At 38.2% G+C, this 15,888-nt stretch overlaps 1 protein-coding gene across 5 annotated transcripts in view; it reads right to left on the reverse strand.

The window, feature by feature from the left end:
* The window catches only part of LOC103053079 (uncharacterized), a 56,230-nt gene that overhangs the window by 10,699 nt on the left and 29,643 nt on the right, over positions 1-15,888 (reverse strand). For 3 of the 5 annotated variants that reach the window (XM_088145591.1, XM_088145574.1, XM_088145583.1), the window contains one exon: positions 7,519-7,572. The exons of 1 other annotated variant lie outside the window; for it this stretch is intronic. In XM_088145591.1, the coding sequence (XP_088001717.1) occupies positions 7,519-7,572 (54 nt within the window). Of the gene's footprint in view, positions 1-7,518; positions 7,592-15,888 lie in introns of all 5 variants that reach the window. One more of the 5 variants, XM_088145593.1, reaches the window with a different exon arrangement.

Here is a 15,888-nt window from a genome sequence, read left to right on the forward strand (position 1 = left end):
ACATTTTCACAGCAAGCAAAAGTACATTTTCATTAGAGTTCAAGCTAGTTTTACAGAGGTGAATTTGGAATGTTCATAATATTCCCTCAAGACCATATTAAGAAAACAGCATCTATCTTATACTGAGTCAGACCTCTGTCCTATTTAAGTATTGTTCCACAGTAACTGGCAGCACAGAAGGGCTATAAGCCATCTGCATCAAAATAAATAAATAACCCCAAGTGCTGTCTTTGGCATCCCCAGCTAAAATAGGAAAGTTTCCTTCCTGAAAATCTCAAAAACTGCTGCCAGTCAGTACAGGATGACCAAAATTCTGATTCAATATAAGGCAAACTTCCAGCTCTCCAGAATTTCAGACAGAGATCTTTTCCAGTCCCCGCTGGAAATGCCACGAGATAAACGTGCATAATGCAACATCAAGTGTACTTTACCACTGAGCTATGGAAAAGTAGTGGCACCAGCATTCCACCAACACGAGCACATGTAGCTTTGAAAGGGTGCTGCTGGTACATGTGCTTGTAAGACTTTACAGCTTTTATGTGTAATGCAAATCAGATGCTAGCCTCAGGATCTACAGTGCATGGAATGAATGGCTTCCTTATGGCTAATGTGCAAGGAGTGAAGATGTTCATGCATAGAACACCCAGTAATTTGCATTGGCTCAAGACACTGCAATCCCATAAAGCTAAGTAATCCAAGGCAGACAATATTATCCATTCAGAAAGGCATTAGTGCTGCACATGCCAGCACAGTACACTTGCCTCTGGAAAAACTGCTCTACTAGCAGAGGCCAAGGATAAGAATCATGGCCGTATTATACAGCAAAAGGATTAATGAAAAGGGGAGTCAAATTCCCACAAGCATTACAAAGAAAAGAGAACACTGACAATTTACTACCTCTGGGGACGAAAGCTTCTCTCTCCCACATCTCTGGATGAAATCTCCATCAGTTTATTCCAAATATATTTGAAAAACAGTCATGCAATCTTCCCTCCTCCAACACCATAAAGGTATTCTTACACTCTGTTGCTGCATTTCATTTATTCTTAATATCTAACCTGTAAGAAATCTCTGTAGATCTCTGGGCATGCATAGATAATATTGAAAAACTGTATCTAATTTTTCCTATCTAGAGATAAATTTCAAAAATTTAACTGTTCTTTCAGTGCAGAAATAAACAATGAAAATCACTTATCTTATGCAGCAAAGCATCAAGGGATTCCAATTATCTGGATTTCTATAAAGCATATTTTGATATAGGTATGCTTACTGACAATTTAGCAAGAACATCCTAGCTATTAAATATGAGATTAATAGAATTTCTATCTGCTCCAACATAACCAGTTAATTTACTGTATTTAGGGAAAAAAACATTATTCATACAAATATATACAGTAAAACAAAAATTGTTTTCATTACTGCAATTCATGAAAAATTAACACATGGACAAAAATCTAAGAGAATGAAGAATTACATGCTTGTAAGGAGTTTCCATCACTGATTCCAACCCTGTTCAACTAAGATAATTTGCTGCTGGGGCATCTTTAATAAATGGCAGTTTATACTCTGCTTAAAAGAAAGTCTACTAGTTTCCAAGACAGCTTGTTCCATTGCTGAGCAGCTCTTACTGCCAGAAAGTTCCTCCTAAAGCTTAGCCTAAATTCCCTTCCTTGTAACTTGATTAGGCCATGCCCTTTATAGCGACAGAAAACTAAGTACTTCCATCAAAGTTATATATAGCAGCCTTCAAATATCTTTAGAAGGCTATCACTCCTCTGATCCTATGATACTCATTCTCACCCTTTCAGTACAGTATCTTTATTGTATAAAGCTACTCTCTCCCCAAATACTGTATGTCCAATTACTCATTATTACCACAAATAAAAAGGCGACAGTTAACTATTATTGCTGTTTTCTTCTTTCTCCTCTCTCCAGCTGCTTTGCCCTGGCACAGCATACGGATAAGAATTATTAGAAACAAATACTTAGGGGGGGGGAACCCTGTTTGTTTAAGAGGGACCACCCTCAAAATGAGGCCTAAACTGTCCCACTCTTAAGTACTTGACCCTTAAGATTCTGTTGCCTGATTTTTCAGTAAGCATTTAATCAAACAAATAAGCAGATTATTCAAGAACAAAAATGAGATTACTCATTAGGTTGCACTGTATCCAGTGGACCGTGTGTGTGTGTGTGTGTGTGTGTGTGTGTGTGTGTGTGAGGGAGGGAGGAAGGAAGGAAGGAAGGATCTTTGTCTAGTTTCCTAACTTGTATCCAAGTCTTCTGTTATAGAAGAGAGCCATAGCAGCTAAATTTTATTATGTTTTTACACTGCAAATATGAATTCCAGTAGCATGTCAAAAAAGTCAACATCCTTAAAAGGAAATAAACATAGTCAGTTAAAGCTAATGCTAAGCACAATGAAAACTATTTTGATTTTTAAAACGAAGGGGAAGAAAGAAGAACCATAATTACCCTAGTAGCTAAGATGGAAGCTCCAAAGTTTCAAAGAAATACCATTTAGTTCACTGTGATTTCAGATACATGTATCATACCCTTTTTTCCCCCATGCAGTGTCCCTATTTAGAATTGTTGATTCTAAGGAAATAGTCGCTTCTCCTTAAATAATGATGCTTCTCTATGGATGCTTTACAGAATTTGTTATTGGTGGGAATGTTTTTTACTGTTGTTTTGATAAACATTGCATAGCTTCTGCTTGTAATTCTCTTTTGTATATAGTTCATAAGTACTAGAATCCTTAAAGAAAAAAATATCTAACCAAATGTGTACTTCCAAGATACTGATATATAGCAATAGGACTTCACAATTCATATTACAAAACTCTCTCAACCAGAGAATTGTAAACAGATGAAGCCAAGTAAATGTAAACATAATTTGTGTGATTAATATTCAAAAAGATATTTCAAAATACATTAACAATCATTTATTTTATCTGTAATTTTCCATATTGTTAGGGCCGCTGAGGTTCTTCCATAGTGGCTTCTCCAAAGGTAGTAATCCCAGGGAAAAGATATGGAACATGCCTTTCCTTCATCACCCTGTATACCTCTTCAATGGCTGCATAGGCTTGCTCAAAGCTTTTGGGGTCATTAGTGCACTTATTTCGTATTTTCGTCCTTATAGACTGTTTTATTAAAAGGAAAAAAAAAAAAAAAGGGAGGGAGAGAAGGAAGGACAGTTCATGACAATGATGTATGAACCCTATAAAACTCAGTGAAATGGGTAAGAACAAAACATGATAAAAGCCTTCTCTGAAATGACTCTCCAGCTACTCTCCTGTGATCTGACATAGAATTTTGCTGTTTTACACTTAGAGAGTATTTAGAATAGGAATTTATAAATAAACCATCAGTTTCTTCAGTCTTAAGAGTCAAATTATATTAATGCATTTCCTCAGTATTATATTTTATACTACATGCACAACTAAGGAATTTTTTCTGTATCCAAGAAATATGAATATTTGCTGGCTATTGGTCAATGGAAATTCATACTGTATCTTTGCCAAGACACTCAGCGTAACAGTGTATTACTTGCAACTGGCAGCGGGGATTTTAAAATCAAGAGTTCTCATTGACTGAAGACTTAAAGAATTCTTACAAAAATCAAGGGAGGACTGCATCAGATAGTAAGAAGATTCAAAAGGCAGAAACCATAGGATACAGAAAATGATCAGTTGCCAAACCAATTCTTCCCATACATTTCAAAGATACATGTTTTTCTCTTAGAGAAATGTACTGGCCACTGTCTGGACGGGCAAGATATAAATTCTGTAAATAAATGCATAAATAATGTTCAAATCTTAACTTACTGTCCCCCAGAACACATCAAAACAGATTATTCTTTCTGACACATATCAGAACAACACAATTTGCTTCTAGTTCTACTGATTACGGAAATGTTATCTATTACAACCTATTATCAGAATGTTACCTACCTCAAACTATTATTACAGAAAAATACTACAAAAAGTACTCTTACCCCCTAAATTCATTTTACTACTCAAATCATTCATTCTCATCCTCAGGGCAGGGTTCAAATTGAAGATAACCATTTTTAGTAAGGAAAAAACTAAAGTAGATTTCAGATTTTATGATGTTACAATTTCTTACATTATGTCCATTAGTTGGCTTCTGGATTGAGTTTTATTGCCAGCCTATATGTGTAAATGCAACAAATAAATTGTATGAGTGACTGCTCCTCTCTCCTCAATTATATTGTCCCTGATTATATTGTTACACAGTATAATACATCTTGTTCGTTCTTGGCACAAGGAAAAACCTTTGCCAAAGAAGTGAAGTCTTGTATGCCTACTCAATTTCAAGTTGAAAAATAAGATAGTTGTTTTAAGAGTGCACAAAGTTTCACCTGTCTACAGTGACCTTTCAGTTTGCTGAAAGAAGAATTAAGGGAAACTGTTCCACGATTCTGGTTCAAATCCAAGGAACTAATAGCATCAAGATAAGAAATAATCTTTCCCTTTTCTGTTCCAGCTCCAGACCGTAACTTATGCTGCAAAGAGCACAAATGAAATGAAGAGTTGTATGGCACTTAAGTTACCAGGAAAAAAGAGATGGAAATAATAGAGTCTTCTCCTTATCTAGAAATTCTCCCCAGTCCCTGATACATGTAAAGTACTTGGCATCTACTCAAAGATACTTCCCTGATCAGTTCCTTTAGTAGGACTATAGCTAAAGTGGGGGCCCGTGTTTGAAATATTCATGTGTTTGATAGATCCCAAAGGTTTCTAGGAATATTTAAAAAAAAAAAAGCTCTTTAGAAAAACGTGTGGGAAAAAATGACTAAACAGACAGGGACAAGAAGTAGCAGTGATGAACTGAAGGACTGCTGTTGGATTCTGAACACAGCTTTCCTTTAACTGGGAAAAATACACCTCAACCATTTTGTTGCAAGTCTGACTTGTTCTTTTAACATGGAATTCAGGTGGCTGGTTGTATGTCAGCCTGACAGGTGCCAAAACAGGCAACATAGGCACATGTACAAAATGTTGTATGGAATAATTGAAAGGGATTGACTACCACTCACCCTGCAAAAAAAAAAGAGAGAGAGAGAGAGAGAGAGAGCTGAATATACTGAGCAGCTTGCAAGAGACTCAGAAAGTTTCAATTAAAAAGCAAAACAAAAAAACACAAAACCAGAGGTGGAAGGGAAGGACTGCCGGCATGTTGGGACCCCAATACTCAGCTGGGAGAACAGATGGCTGCCTGGCATTCTGAACAGGACCACACTGGAGTGGAACTGGGACAGAGACAGAAGAGTAGGACCTACAAAGGTTTTTATTTCATATATGCATATTTTCAATGTCAGGACTTAATTCCATGGCCTATAAATCGTTTTCCAGATGATTTCAGAAGCTTGGTACAAATTAAGCTCTGCAACAGTCATCTTAGAAATCATTTTTATGCCTGATGTACTCCCAGGCTACGTGGCATTTTTATTTATTTTTGCTTCCACATTTTTAAAATGGTTTTGTTGTGTGCCTTGATCTACTGGGTACTGCCTTTGCAGCTTTTAGAAGAAAAGCTAGATATAGAAATCATAATTAGAGCTAGGAAAAGAAACTTCTGTTTCAGCTTTAGGTTGCAATATATCTACTGGTGAAAGAATAACTCTACACAGAGGAGCAAACACACATACACAGAAGATATGGACCTCTCTTTCTCCAGACCTAAGGATGCTATGCAGAACTGTGGGTCACAGCAATTGATGCTAATCTGGGAATAAATCCTTTTCCTAGGTTGCATCTTGCCTTAATCCCTAGAAATGTGTTTCCTTTTTTTTTGGTTTTTTGTCTCAGGCATGGAAAGAAATCTTCCAAACTTTAAACTTTAAAACTTCAGGGAAGTAAGGTCTACAGAGCAAAATTAACACCAACAATAGCATAATTTAGGATCTACTTAACTGTATTTATCTCCTTGTCCTTTTGCAAACAAACAAACAAACAAACAAACAAAAAAAGATCAAGGCAGGGTGAGAGAATGCGGAATGGCTTTTGGAAGTAAGCAACTCATCTGAATGGGTTAATATGAAGGCCCAGCCTGTTCTTGAGCATTACTTCCATTCAAGAAACTAGAAGACGGAATAGCCACTACGTAGTGAGCAGGAATAACCAGATAGTCCAGTTTCAAAAACTGTGGGAAAAGTATCACACCACGGGAAAAACAGAAAGATGTTCTGCTTTTTGGCAGTAGTCAATCTGCCAATACTGATTCACTAGCATTTCCCCGGCTGTCCTACATAAAAAAAGGCTAGCAGAAAACCTTAACATTGGCTGAAACGCATGCTAGCAATGTCAAGAGTGCTCTGGCTGGAAACAAATTCCAGATAGATGAGAATTCTGCTTCCATCCTGGCCTGGCTTTTACCATATTAAGACAGCTGTCAATTTGCAGCTTTCATAAACAAAATGCCATTAACTTGGCCTCTGCACCAATCCATTCTCAAATTTTTGCCCTATGTTCATGAGAAGCGGAAACCACAGAATGAAAGGTAGGGAAATGGAGTTTCTTAAAGAATTGCTTCATTTGTGGGATTATAGATTGCACAGAAATAATCCCTGAAGTGCTTCCATTGCACACTTCTGCCCTATTCCTAAATGATGGATCAATTCATCTAGATTTTCTATTTGCCCTATTTTAGTTCAGAGCATTTAGAAACAAGAAAAAGAGAGAGAGAAGTGCAGGGTTCCAGCTTCAGGCAAAACAGAGCCCCTTTATTCCTGGATTAGCAAAGATATACAGTACCTTCTTTTACGGAAATAGCATTTCAACTGGAATTTATATCCCAGCCTATGGATATTGAACAGCTTAATACACGGTTACTAAAATGATAATACTGTGAGGAACTGTTCAGAAACTTAGTGAATTCAAATCATTACTTTACTGACTAATAAACTGAAAAGCAAGTATCCTCACCTGCAAGTTTCTGTTGTTTCCCGCATATAGTAACAAACACAGTTTCTCCTTCTTTAAAGATAAAACTACAGCAGACACTGACATAGTAGACATGTGTGTTTTTCTCTGCATGGTTACTCTCTGGTAATAAGTCCTTGAAGGATTCCTACAGATTAAGCTTTCTACCATCCAGGGGAACTATAATAGACAAAACACTCCGTTTGTGTGTGTGTGGGGGGGGGGGCGGGTGTACGGGTAGATTTTTCAGGGCAACTGAATGGCATGCTGAAAGTTGCTCCCCAGAACATGAGCAGGGCAAGGACAAAGAAGTGGGAGCCAAAACTTACATTTTAATTATATTTAAATATGAACTTAATTACATTTTCATTCAATTAATCAAGTTCAGTTAATATGATCATTCCCTCTACATTCAGTTCTTTGCACTTCCCAATCTGCCTTATTAAAAATCAAGAACTTTTAGAAGGGAACTGGAAGGCCACCAGCTGTGGACTTCTGCTCTACAGATTGCACATGTTTTTGACAAAAATGAAGGAAGGGAAAAGAAAAATGCTATCTATAGCTCAACTTACGCGGATTTTGATGATCCTTGTCTTTGTACCACAATTCTTCTTAAACAGCATCTTCTAAAAGAGAAGCAAAAACCTAAGGTGAAAGTCAGCTGTAGCTTGAAAGAGGAATATAACATCGCTACATAATGAACATCAGTGGAGTACTAGAAAGGAGCCTGAAGAGTACATTAAAAGATTAAAAAATCATCCAACACTTTGCACTTAATGGGTGTTGCTGTGTTGGAACCAGGGAGCAGTTCAGAATGACTGAGTCATCTCCAAATGAGATACAAGAAAAACAGAACCTGCTAAACTTCTCCTGCCTGTAAGTATTATCACAGATAGTTGGGATATAATAGGACTCCATTAGTATATAACTCACATTTCTTAATGTTATCCTGTTATATTTCACTCTATACAGAACTTGGTCAACTAAGATGGCCTTCCACATAGCTGTGTGCCTGATGTGATTATCAAGATGCAATTCATTCTAAAAGAATCATAAGCATTTTTCTACATGCAGCCATTGTTATTCCCTACCCACCCAAATTTGGGAATATTTGTTTGGCAATATTTCTATTCTTCCCTAAACAATTATTTCATAACGTTCACTGGAGAAAAAGATCATTTAAATTCATGGCACAGATGTAATTTGATTTAAGGACAAACCAACTGTTAAAACAATTAAATAAATTACACATAACTTTTGAAACTTTAAAAAATGCAAAGGACAATAGCTGAATTATGCTGCTGCAATGAAAGATATTAGATAATATAGTATGTGTACTCTGAATGTAGGCTCCACCCTTATATTTCTCATGTCATGGGAATGATATAACTGGAAAACTAACTACTATATAAAAGTTTACCTGCATTTCTCCAATTGCATCCTACTTACTTGCCTACAGACACTGCCACTCTTGAATGCACCAGCATAAAAACCTCATTAAAAAGCTGAATGAAAACATAGTTTAATGAAACATCATATCAAAATGGCACCATTATTCCAATAATATATCCCAGAATATTTCACCATGAAAGATAGATTAGTTATTATCATTTAGGCAAACTAAATTCATCAGACATGGCATACCCTTATTTTCCCATTTTAATTAGGTTCAAAATGAATTCAGAGGTTCACAAGAGAAACTCTACTGCTAGAAATTGTTAAGAGATACTTCTTCAAGCTATAACCAACTCAGTGTTCAGAAACTTATTTAATTACAAACCAGAGCAAGTGGGATTGCTCCAGCTAAAACAAAGCTGACAGAAAGAAACAAGAACCACCCAGGATTAATCCAAAATAGCACTGCAAAACTGATTCAGATTAACTAGCATTTGGAATATGGGCTGTCAATTTTTTATAACTATCTTGTCAGCTGTGAAATATAAAGCAGAGAGGACAACCAGTAAATTGTGGGCCAAGGGAGAGTTTTCAGGAGATTGTCTAATGGTGCTAGGATTATCTACAATAATGGCACTAGGACTCTTCCAAAGACTGTTGGTCTACAACAGGGTTATAACTCAGTGGTAGAGCATATGTTTCCTATGCTGAAGGTCAGAGAATTAATTTATGGCCAGCATCTACAGATACAAGTGGAAAAGACTTGGCTGCAACACTGGAATCAATCAGTCAAAATTAGCAGTACTGTACTGGGTGAGATGGATCAAGATTCAGACTCACTGAAGGACACTTATCTTCTTTACAAAAAGTGCAGAAACAAGATAATTTCGCCGGCTGAGGATGCTTTACGACTCAGTCCCCATAATAGGCATATCTTCCTTCTTATCCCACCTGACCTGTAACATATATTTTTTTCTTAAATAAACAACAATTGGCATTTTGTGAAGCAAAGCACTAGCCTCTAGCTTCACATAAGCCCCACACAGCCATTCCTAGAAAATAAAAATAATACATAGTTCACCTGCTCAGACAAAAAAACAACAGAAGTATTCTAGAGGGGGTAAGGTTCTGAGAAAGTTAGCAAGGACAGTGCACGGTAACCGTACCAATTTGTTTTTTAATAAACGATCATCTGGCGATTGGCAACATACACCATGATAGCCGTTTTGGAAACAGCCATACTCTCAAGGGAGCCATTTTGTAACAACACCCACAAGTTCCTGTCAAAATTAAAAAAAGACTGGAACCTTCTACCTTAAGAATCTCTGTATATTTGTCCTTGCTTACAGGTAGTCCTCACTTAACAACCACAATTGGGACCAGAATCTCAATCACTGACTGAAGCGGTCGTTAAGCAAGACACCCACATAACTGCTTTGCTCAACGACCACAATCCGGGCACTCCCAGTTGCGGTTGTTAAGCAATCTCCTGGCTCGTTAAGCAAACAGAGTGAAAGGGCTCCCTGCTGGATGGTTTCAGTCTGCATGGAGCTGAAATTCTCTTGGCAGGCAGCCCTTTTGCTCTCAAATATTTCCGCAGCCCACTAAAGGGTTTCCCCTCCTCTCCATGCATATTAAATGACCGGTCGTAAGTCGAGGACTACCTCTATTACATTTAAAATTTCTTTAATGGAACATGAGAATTTTTGTGTGTGGGGGGGGGAATCTAATTAGGACCACACAAAACGCAGCTAAAAAAACCCTGCTTTTTCTCTACTCCTGTGCCTTTGCTGGTTGCTGAACTGTGGTCACTTTCATGCAGGGCTAGATAAAGCATTGTATGAAAAAGTTAGTGCTATCTGCTGTTATTGAATGCTAGCAATTTAACATTACATTTCTTGCTATCTTTTTGTTGTATGCTCCTACAGAAGGCACTGTCCTGCTATGGCAATCTAAAAAGCCTTTAAAATAAGTTAATTTAGCAGCAGCTTAATGTGCAAAATTCTAGTAAGTAAAGCTCCCACCTCCCCATGCCAGAAAAAAGCAGTGCCAGTTATTTTTCTAGATCTCCTTCTATTAAATGCAGGAAAGCAAGATCTTACAACAGCCAATTCTAATTCTGCAATGTCATGTCATAAAAGTGTCTTTTCAGTTCATTAAGAGTTTGTTTAAAGTTAAACTATTGTATTAGTAATAGCTGTGGATGCCAACTATTTCCACTTGAAACTTTCTACATCTGCTCTGCCAGCATCTGCTCTTCCTTATTTAGCAACGTGAAAGAAATCTACCATAGATTTGTAATGAAATTGGTGTCAGAATGGACTGCACATTTGCATGAATAGTAAAAAAGTCTGATGATGTTTTCATTCTCATCAAAAATCAGCAAAAAAAAAATGTTTACTTGCAGAAAAGGAGTATATGTACATCAGAAAAATGTGTATTAGAATAATTTATGTATATTAGAGAAATTAGCATGTTGAAAGCTCCATTAGGGAAATTTGAGAATGACAAACACATATGAGGTCCATAGCTGACTTTTAACTGAAGAAAGATCAATACCATGAAAATATATAATAGTAACACGGACCAGATTTATAGAAAAATGTATATTTATTAGATTTATATCCTGTCTTTCATTCAGAAGCTTGAGGCAGAATATAGAACACTTAATGATCAGTGATGGCTGAAAGTAGACTTGAACCTGTGTTGAACCCCAGTGCCAGTTCAATACCTTATCTACTGCACCATCATCTTATGCTCACTAAATCAGCCATCTACCAGCTTTCTCCATCCCATCTCCTGCCTCTAAACAGCTCCTTGACATGCATAACAGCACACATTCATTTCTACTGTCATGCACTACTGTAGAGCCATGCAACAGCTTCTCCAATCAGTTTCTGAAAGTTAATTGTTGCAAAGGCCACAAAAATAGACCAGGTTGCCTTTTGGGCTGACCATCTGTTTGTTCCTCTAAGTCTGTGCCTGAGCCTAATTATTGCATGTGTGTGTGTGTGTGTATCTCTCTCTCTCTCTCTCTCTCTCTCTCTCTCCTGCCTTTCCTTTAGGAACTCAAGGCAGAGAATTTCCCCTCATTTTATACATGCACATAGCCTGCAGGTTAGGCTGAGCTGGGAGAAGTTGAATGGTTCAAAATCACCAGCTGGTTTCAAGTGGGATTTGAACCTTGATCTCCCTGGTCCCAATTCAGCACCTTAACTATTATACTACACGGGCTAATTGTGAGGTAGCAATACCTACCAGGAAGGGGGTAATATCGAATTACTTCTTTCTAGCCTTATTAATAGGGGGACATGGTGGCACAGCAGCTTAATAACACTGAAAGTTGCCGGCCAGAAATGGTCGACGCTTCAGCGGTTCGAGTCCAGCCTTCGCGTTAGCAGGGTGAGCTCCTGTTTCCTCCCCAGTTCCTGTCAACCCAACAGTTCGAAAACTCACGAGAGTAGATAAATGGGGACTCTCACTCCGGTGGGAGGAAAAATGCTGGCGGCGCCTTGCAAAAGGAGTCGGGAGCAGTTGCCGGTAAGCGCGAAACCGCGCTTGCCCGAAAAGGGCACGAAGCAACGGAAACCCTGCCTCCTGCGCTCGCCAGCTGGGCTCTGCTCTAGGAAGGAGGCTCTGGCAAACCACTTCCGAAACACCTTGCCTTGAAAACTGCAAAAAGACTCGTCCAAGCAGTCACTGCAGAGTCGGTAATGACTGAGCGCAGATAAAAAAAAAAAAAGCCTTATTATCTTCTCTTTTTTTTTCCTTTGTGCCTTGGACTTCCATTGGTTTTATTGGGATGGACCTGCTTTTTCCTCACCAAGTTGTTCACACCTTTCCAGCGATCTTTGGTAGCCAATTTTTGTCTCCTTTCTTACCTTCTTAGAAGCAATTTCCATCCCCATGCTTCTTCAGACCCTATCTTCTTCTCCCATGCGGAAGCTGCCCATACCTATTCAATTACTTGTTTGTCCTGCATACCAAATATACTACTACTTTGCCCCAATGGCACATTCAGTTTGAAAGCTTCAGAGGGCAGAGAGGGACCTTGTTGAATCTTGGGACATGGAAAATGCACAAAAGGCGCTGATAAGCTATAGCTCCTGAGTCAACAAATTTAACTGTCAAAGAACATATTAAATGTGCCTCTAAAATATGCAAGAGGCAAATATACTATTGCAAAGGCTGTGCAACATTATACGCAATGGCAACTGCAATTCACATTATTCTAGAGCAGGACACGTTAGTGCCTTCAACAAAATTATACAGAGTAGGTCGAGTAAAAACAAAATAGGCATCACACATATTTCTCAAAAGATATGGAACGGCACTGATAAGCAACATTTTTGAACCACAGCCACATTTGGAATATTGTGGGCATCATTTCAGAATATCTCTATGTCCAATTGCCACACCGCTGAAGAAATTTCCTTGCATATAGCTCTGTAATAAATAATAAACAGCACTGTATAAAATATATATAATCCACCACCACCACACTAATTTCATATATAATAACTCTTAGAATTTCATGATCACCTTGTTCCTAGATATTCAGAGAAAATCCCTTGTGCTTCAATGCTCTATGTTGATAACAAATTTTTAATGGAAAAGTGATGAGAGTCATAGTCTAACACATCTGGGAGGCACCACATTGGGGAAGAACTATAAATGACCAAACCCTTTTATCTTCAAAAACAATCAAAAAAGGGGAAAAGCCCCTTTCTTCTCAGGGTCTTGTCTTTTTAGTTTATAAGCCTGTGGGCAAGAATTCTCCCTCAGGTTTTACTGAATGCAAAACTGCTTCAGGAGACAATATTTGTACAAAAAACAGGATAGGTTTTATATCTAAGACTTAAGCCGATTGGCAATTATTTTGCTACTCCAATTTTCTCCAGCCAAATCCTATACACAACTATCCGGCAAGCTAGAGGTTGAAAAGCTAAACTTTTGACAATTCATCCCTGCTCTTGTCACACAGGGATCAGAGTAAAAAGTGAAACAGATGCACAAGTATAACATTTGCATCATTTGCTCATTAATAATATTCCTGCTGTGTTATTTTCACCTAGAGATCAGGACATATGCAAATTTCCAGGTGGGAGAAAGTCCACACTTTCTCAAGCCTGAGTTACAAAAAAACGGATACAAACCAACCAACCTCCTGAAAGATTATAAGAAAAAAATAATATGTTTCCCTTACCATATTTTCCACAAATATAAAATGTATTTCCCATTTGAAAGGTAAATTATTTGGGGAAACGATTAGTAATCCTTTCAGATAAAAATGAGAGGGGGTCATCAAACACAACAGCTTTTCAAGTACTACTACCAAGTTAAGTGTGACTGAACAGAATGATGTGAGTTGTAGTCTGACCCATCTGGAGGGCACCAAATTGGAGAAGGATGAGGTAGCGGCTTTTCTGAGGCCTGCTAGGCTGGATCATAAATCTCCGTTAGGGTTAAGCAGAGCAAGTCCTCCTTCTAAAATTGCATTAATTTCCTGTCTCTACTCAGACTGGAGATAACCAAAAGCAGCTGGTCTTGAGGCAATCTATTCTACTAGGAGGATCCAAGAAATCAGACTGGAGCACATTCTGGGGAGCAGGAGGGAAGAAAATGTAAAGGAACCAACAGATGTAGCTTTTTACTAACAAAATGCCCGGATCTATTGCCATGGTGTGCCTCCTCCCTTCCCAGGAACCCCAGTCTAGATATATTAGGATGGAAATTGATGAACTAAATTGAATTATTCTTCATATGAACTTGCATCCCTTCCCCTCAGAGTAGATTAAGCAACATAGCAAACACATTTTTGCAGATTAGCAAGGAAAAGCATAAAGCTGCATAGCATATGCTGAGGAGACATTCTGAGGCAGCCAATTCTCTCCTGCCTATCCAGAGCTCTATCTGTTTTCCTCATTTCATTCAGGAAAGTGGCACAGAATTAGTCCTACACTCACAAACAGCAGGGCTGAGGCAACATTAACTCTATGGCCTGCTAACAGAAAACATGGCATGTAAACCTGTGGGTGAAATAAGTTGTTTTGAGCTAGACCTAAATTCCACATATTTCATAGATACACAGCTACCAAGGCCAACTGTTTTCAAAATCAAGGTTTCCTATCTCTAACACAAACAAGGATTCAGAAAACAGATCTTTCACTAGCAGCGAGATGTCGTGATAGCAAAACACATATTTCTTCAGTTTCAGAATACAATACTGATGATTAAAAACCCTGTAGGGCTCCTAATTCTGGCTGGTAAACTCAGTATGTCCAGTCCAAAACCATCCTTTTCTGTTTCTTTAAAAAAAAAAATCATCTCCACTGAATGAGGACTTTATGATTGCAATTTCAATTGCTCCCACAGGCTTTTATGGCCACATGAGAGAATAGGTATTTGGTATTGCCACACCTGCTGCTATAGCAGCTGCATGTGACCTTAGAGATTAGATACCAAGCAGGAGTAATGTTGCCATGTGAGCCAAAATAGTATCAATCTAGTTGAACAGAGCTCCACATGTCTGGAACATCCCCGGGCACACCACCAGCTTTGTCCCAAAACCTTTAATCTCCAATATTAAACTAAGCCTAAAGCAATGTTGGTGGGTAATAAGAATAGGTTTTCAAGAACAGTGTTTGTTTGATCTTCCCATATGGTTTGCAAGGTTGCTCCTCTGAAAGCTAATTCAAATTTAACCCCACAAAGTCTGTGTTGGTAGGGCAAATCAAAGCTCCTTGAAAGATCTCAGTTACTTCCAACATAGCCAGCAAGATTCTTAACCAGGAATTTAAGGGCTAGGTCAGGATTTACAGAGGCTATAGACACAGTCTTAAAAGTGGGTCAAATAAAGCTTAATATTATGCCTGTTACTAGAAGCATTTAGGAATATCTGCACTAAATGGAAGTACTGATGGATTTTTATTTTTCTGGACTTTATTTTTTTCATCAGACAAGTAAGGAGCATAATAATGAGGGGTTAAAGCTTAAATCCATGGATGTTTATTTGGAAGCATCCCACTCTTTGATGAATTTATGTAAATGTATTTGATTTATTTGGTCACCTACTTGCCAAGCAACCCTGGCTGGCAAACACATTAAAAACATTAAGAAAAATACATCAACCATAAAAAGAACCACATATAAACGCATATAGCACTGGAATTGATAACTCCCATAATACATACTGCTAGAGACAGTTTGGTGTGGTGGTTAAGGCATCAGGCTAGAAACCAGGGGATCATGAATTCTAGTCCCACCAGCTGAGTGACCTTGGGCCAGTCACTTTCTCTCAGCCCTAGGGAGGAGGCACTTCTGAAAAACCTTGCCAAGAAAACTGCAGGGACATGTCCAGGCAGTCTCTAAGAATTGGACACTATTGAACAGATAAAATAATAACAACAGCAACAACAATACATATTAACATGTACTAACAGTTCACATAACATCCTGGCCCAGTACTCAGCCAGGTCTTCAGCACTTTATGAAAGGAAGGCAGGATTGGGATCATCTGAATCTTGGAGGTGATGGTAGGTGTGGCA

Source organism: Python bivittatus, unplaced genomic scaffold (assembly GCF_059951505.1).
Source record: "Python bivittatus isolate LINGU-HERP-01145 unplaced genomic scaffold, Pbiv_v1 ctg000020_np1212, whole genome shotgun sequence".
NCBI lineage: Eukaryota > Metazoa > Chordata > Lepidosauria > Squamata > Pythonidae > Python > Python bivittatus.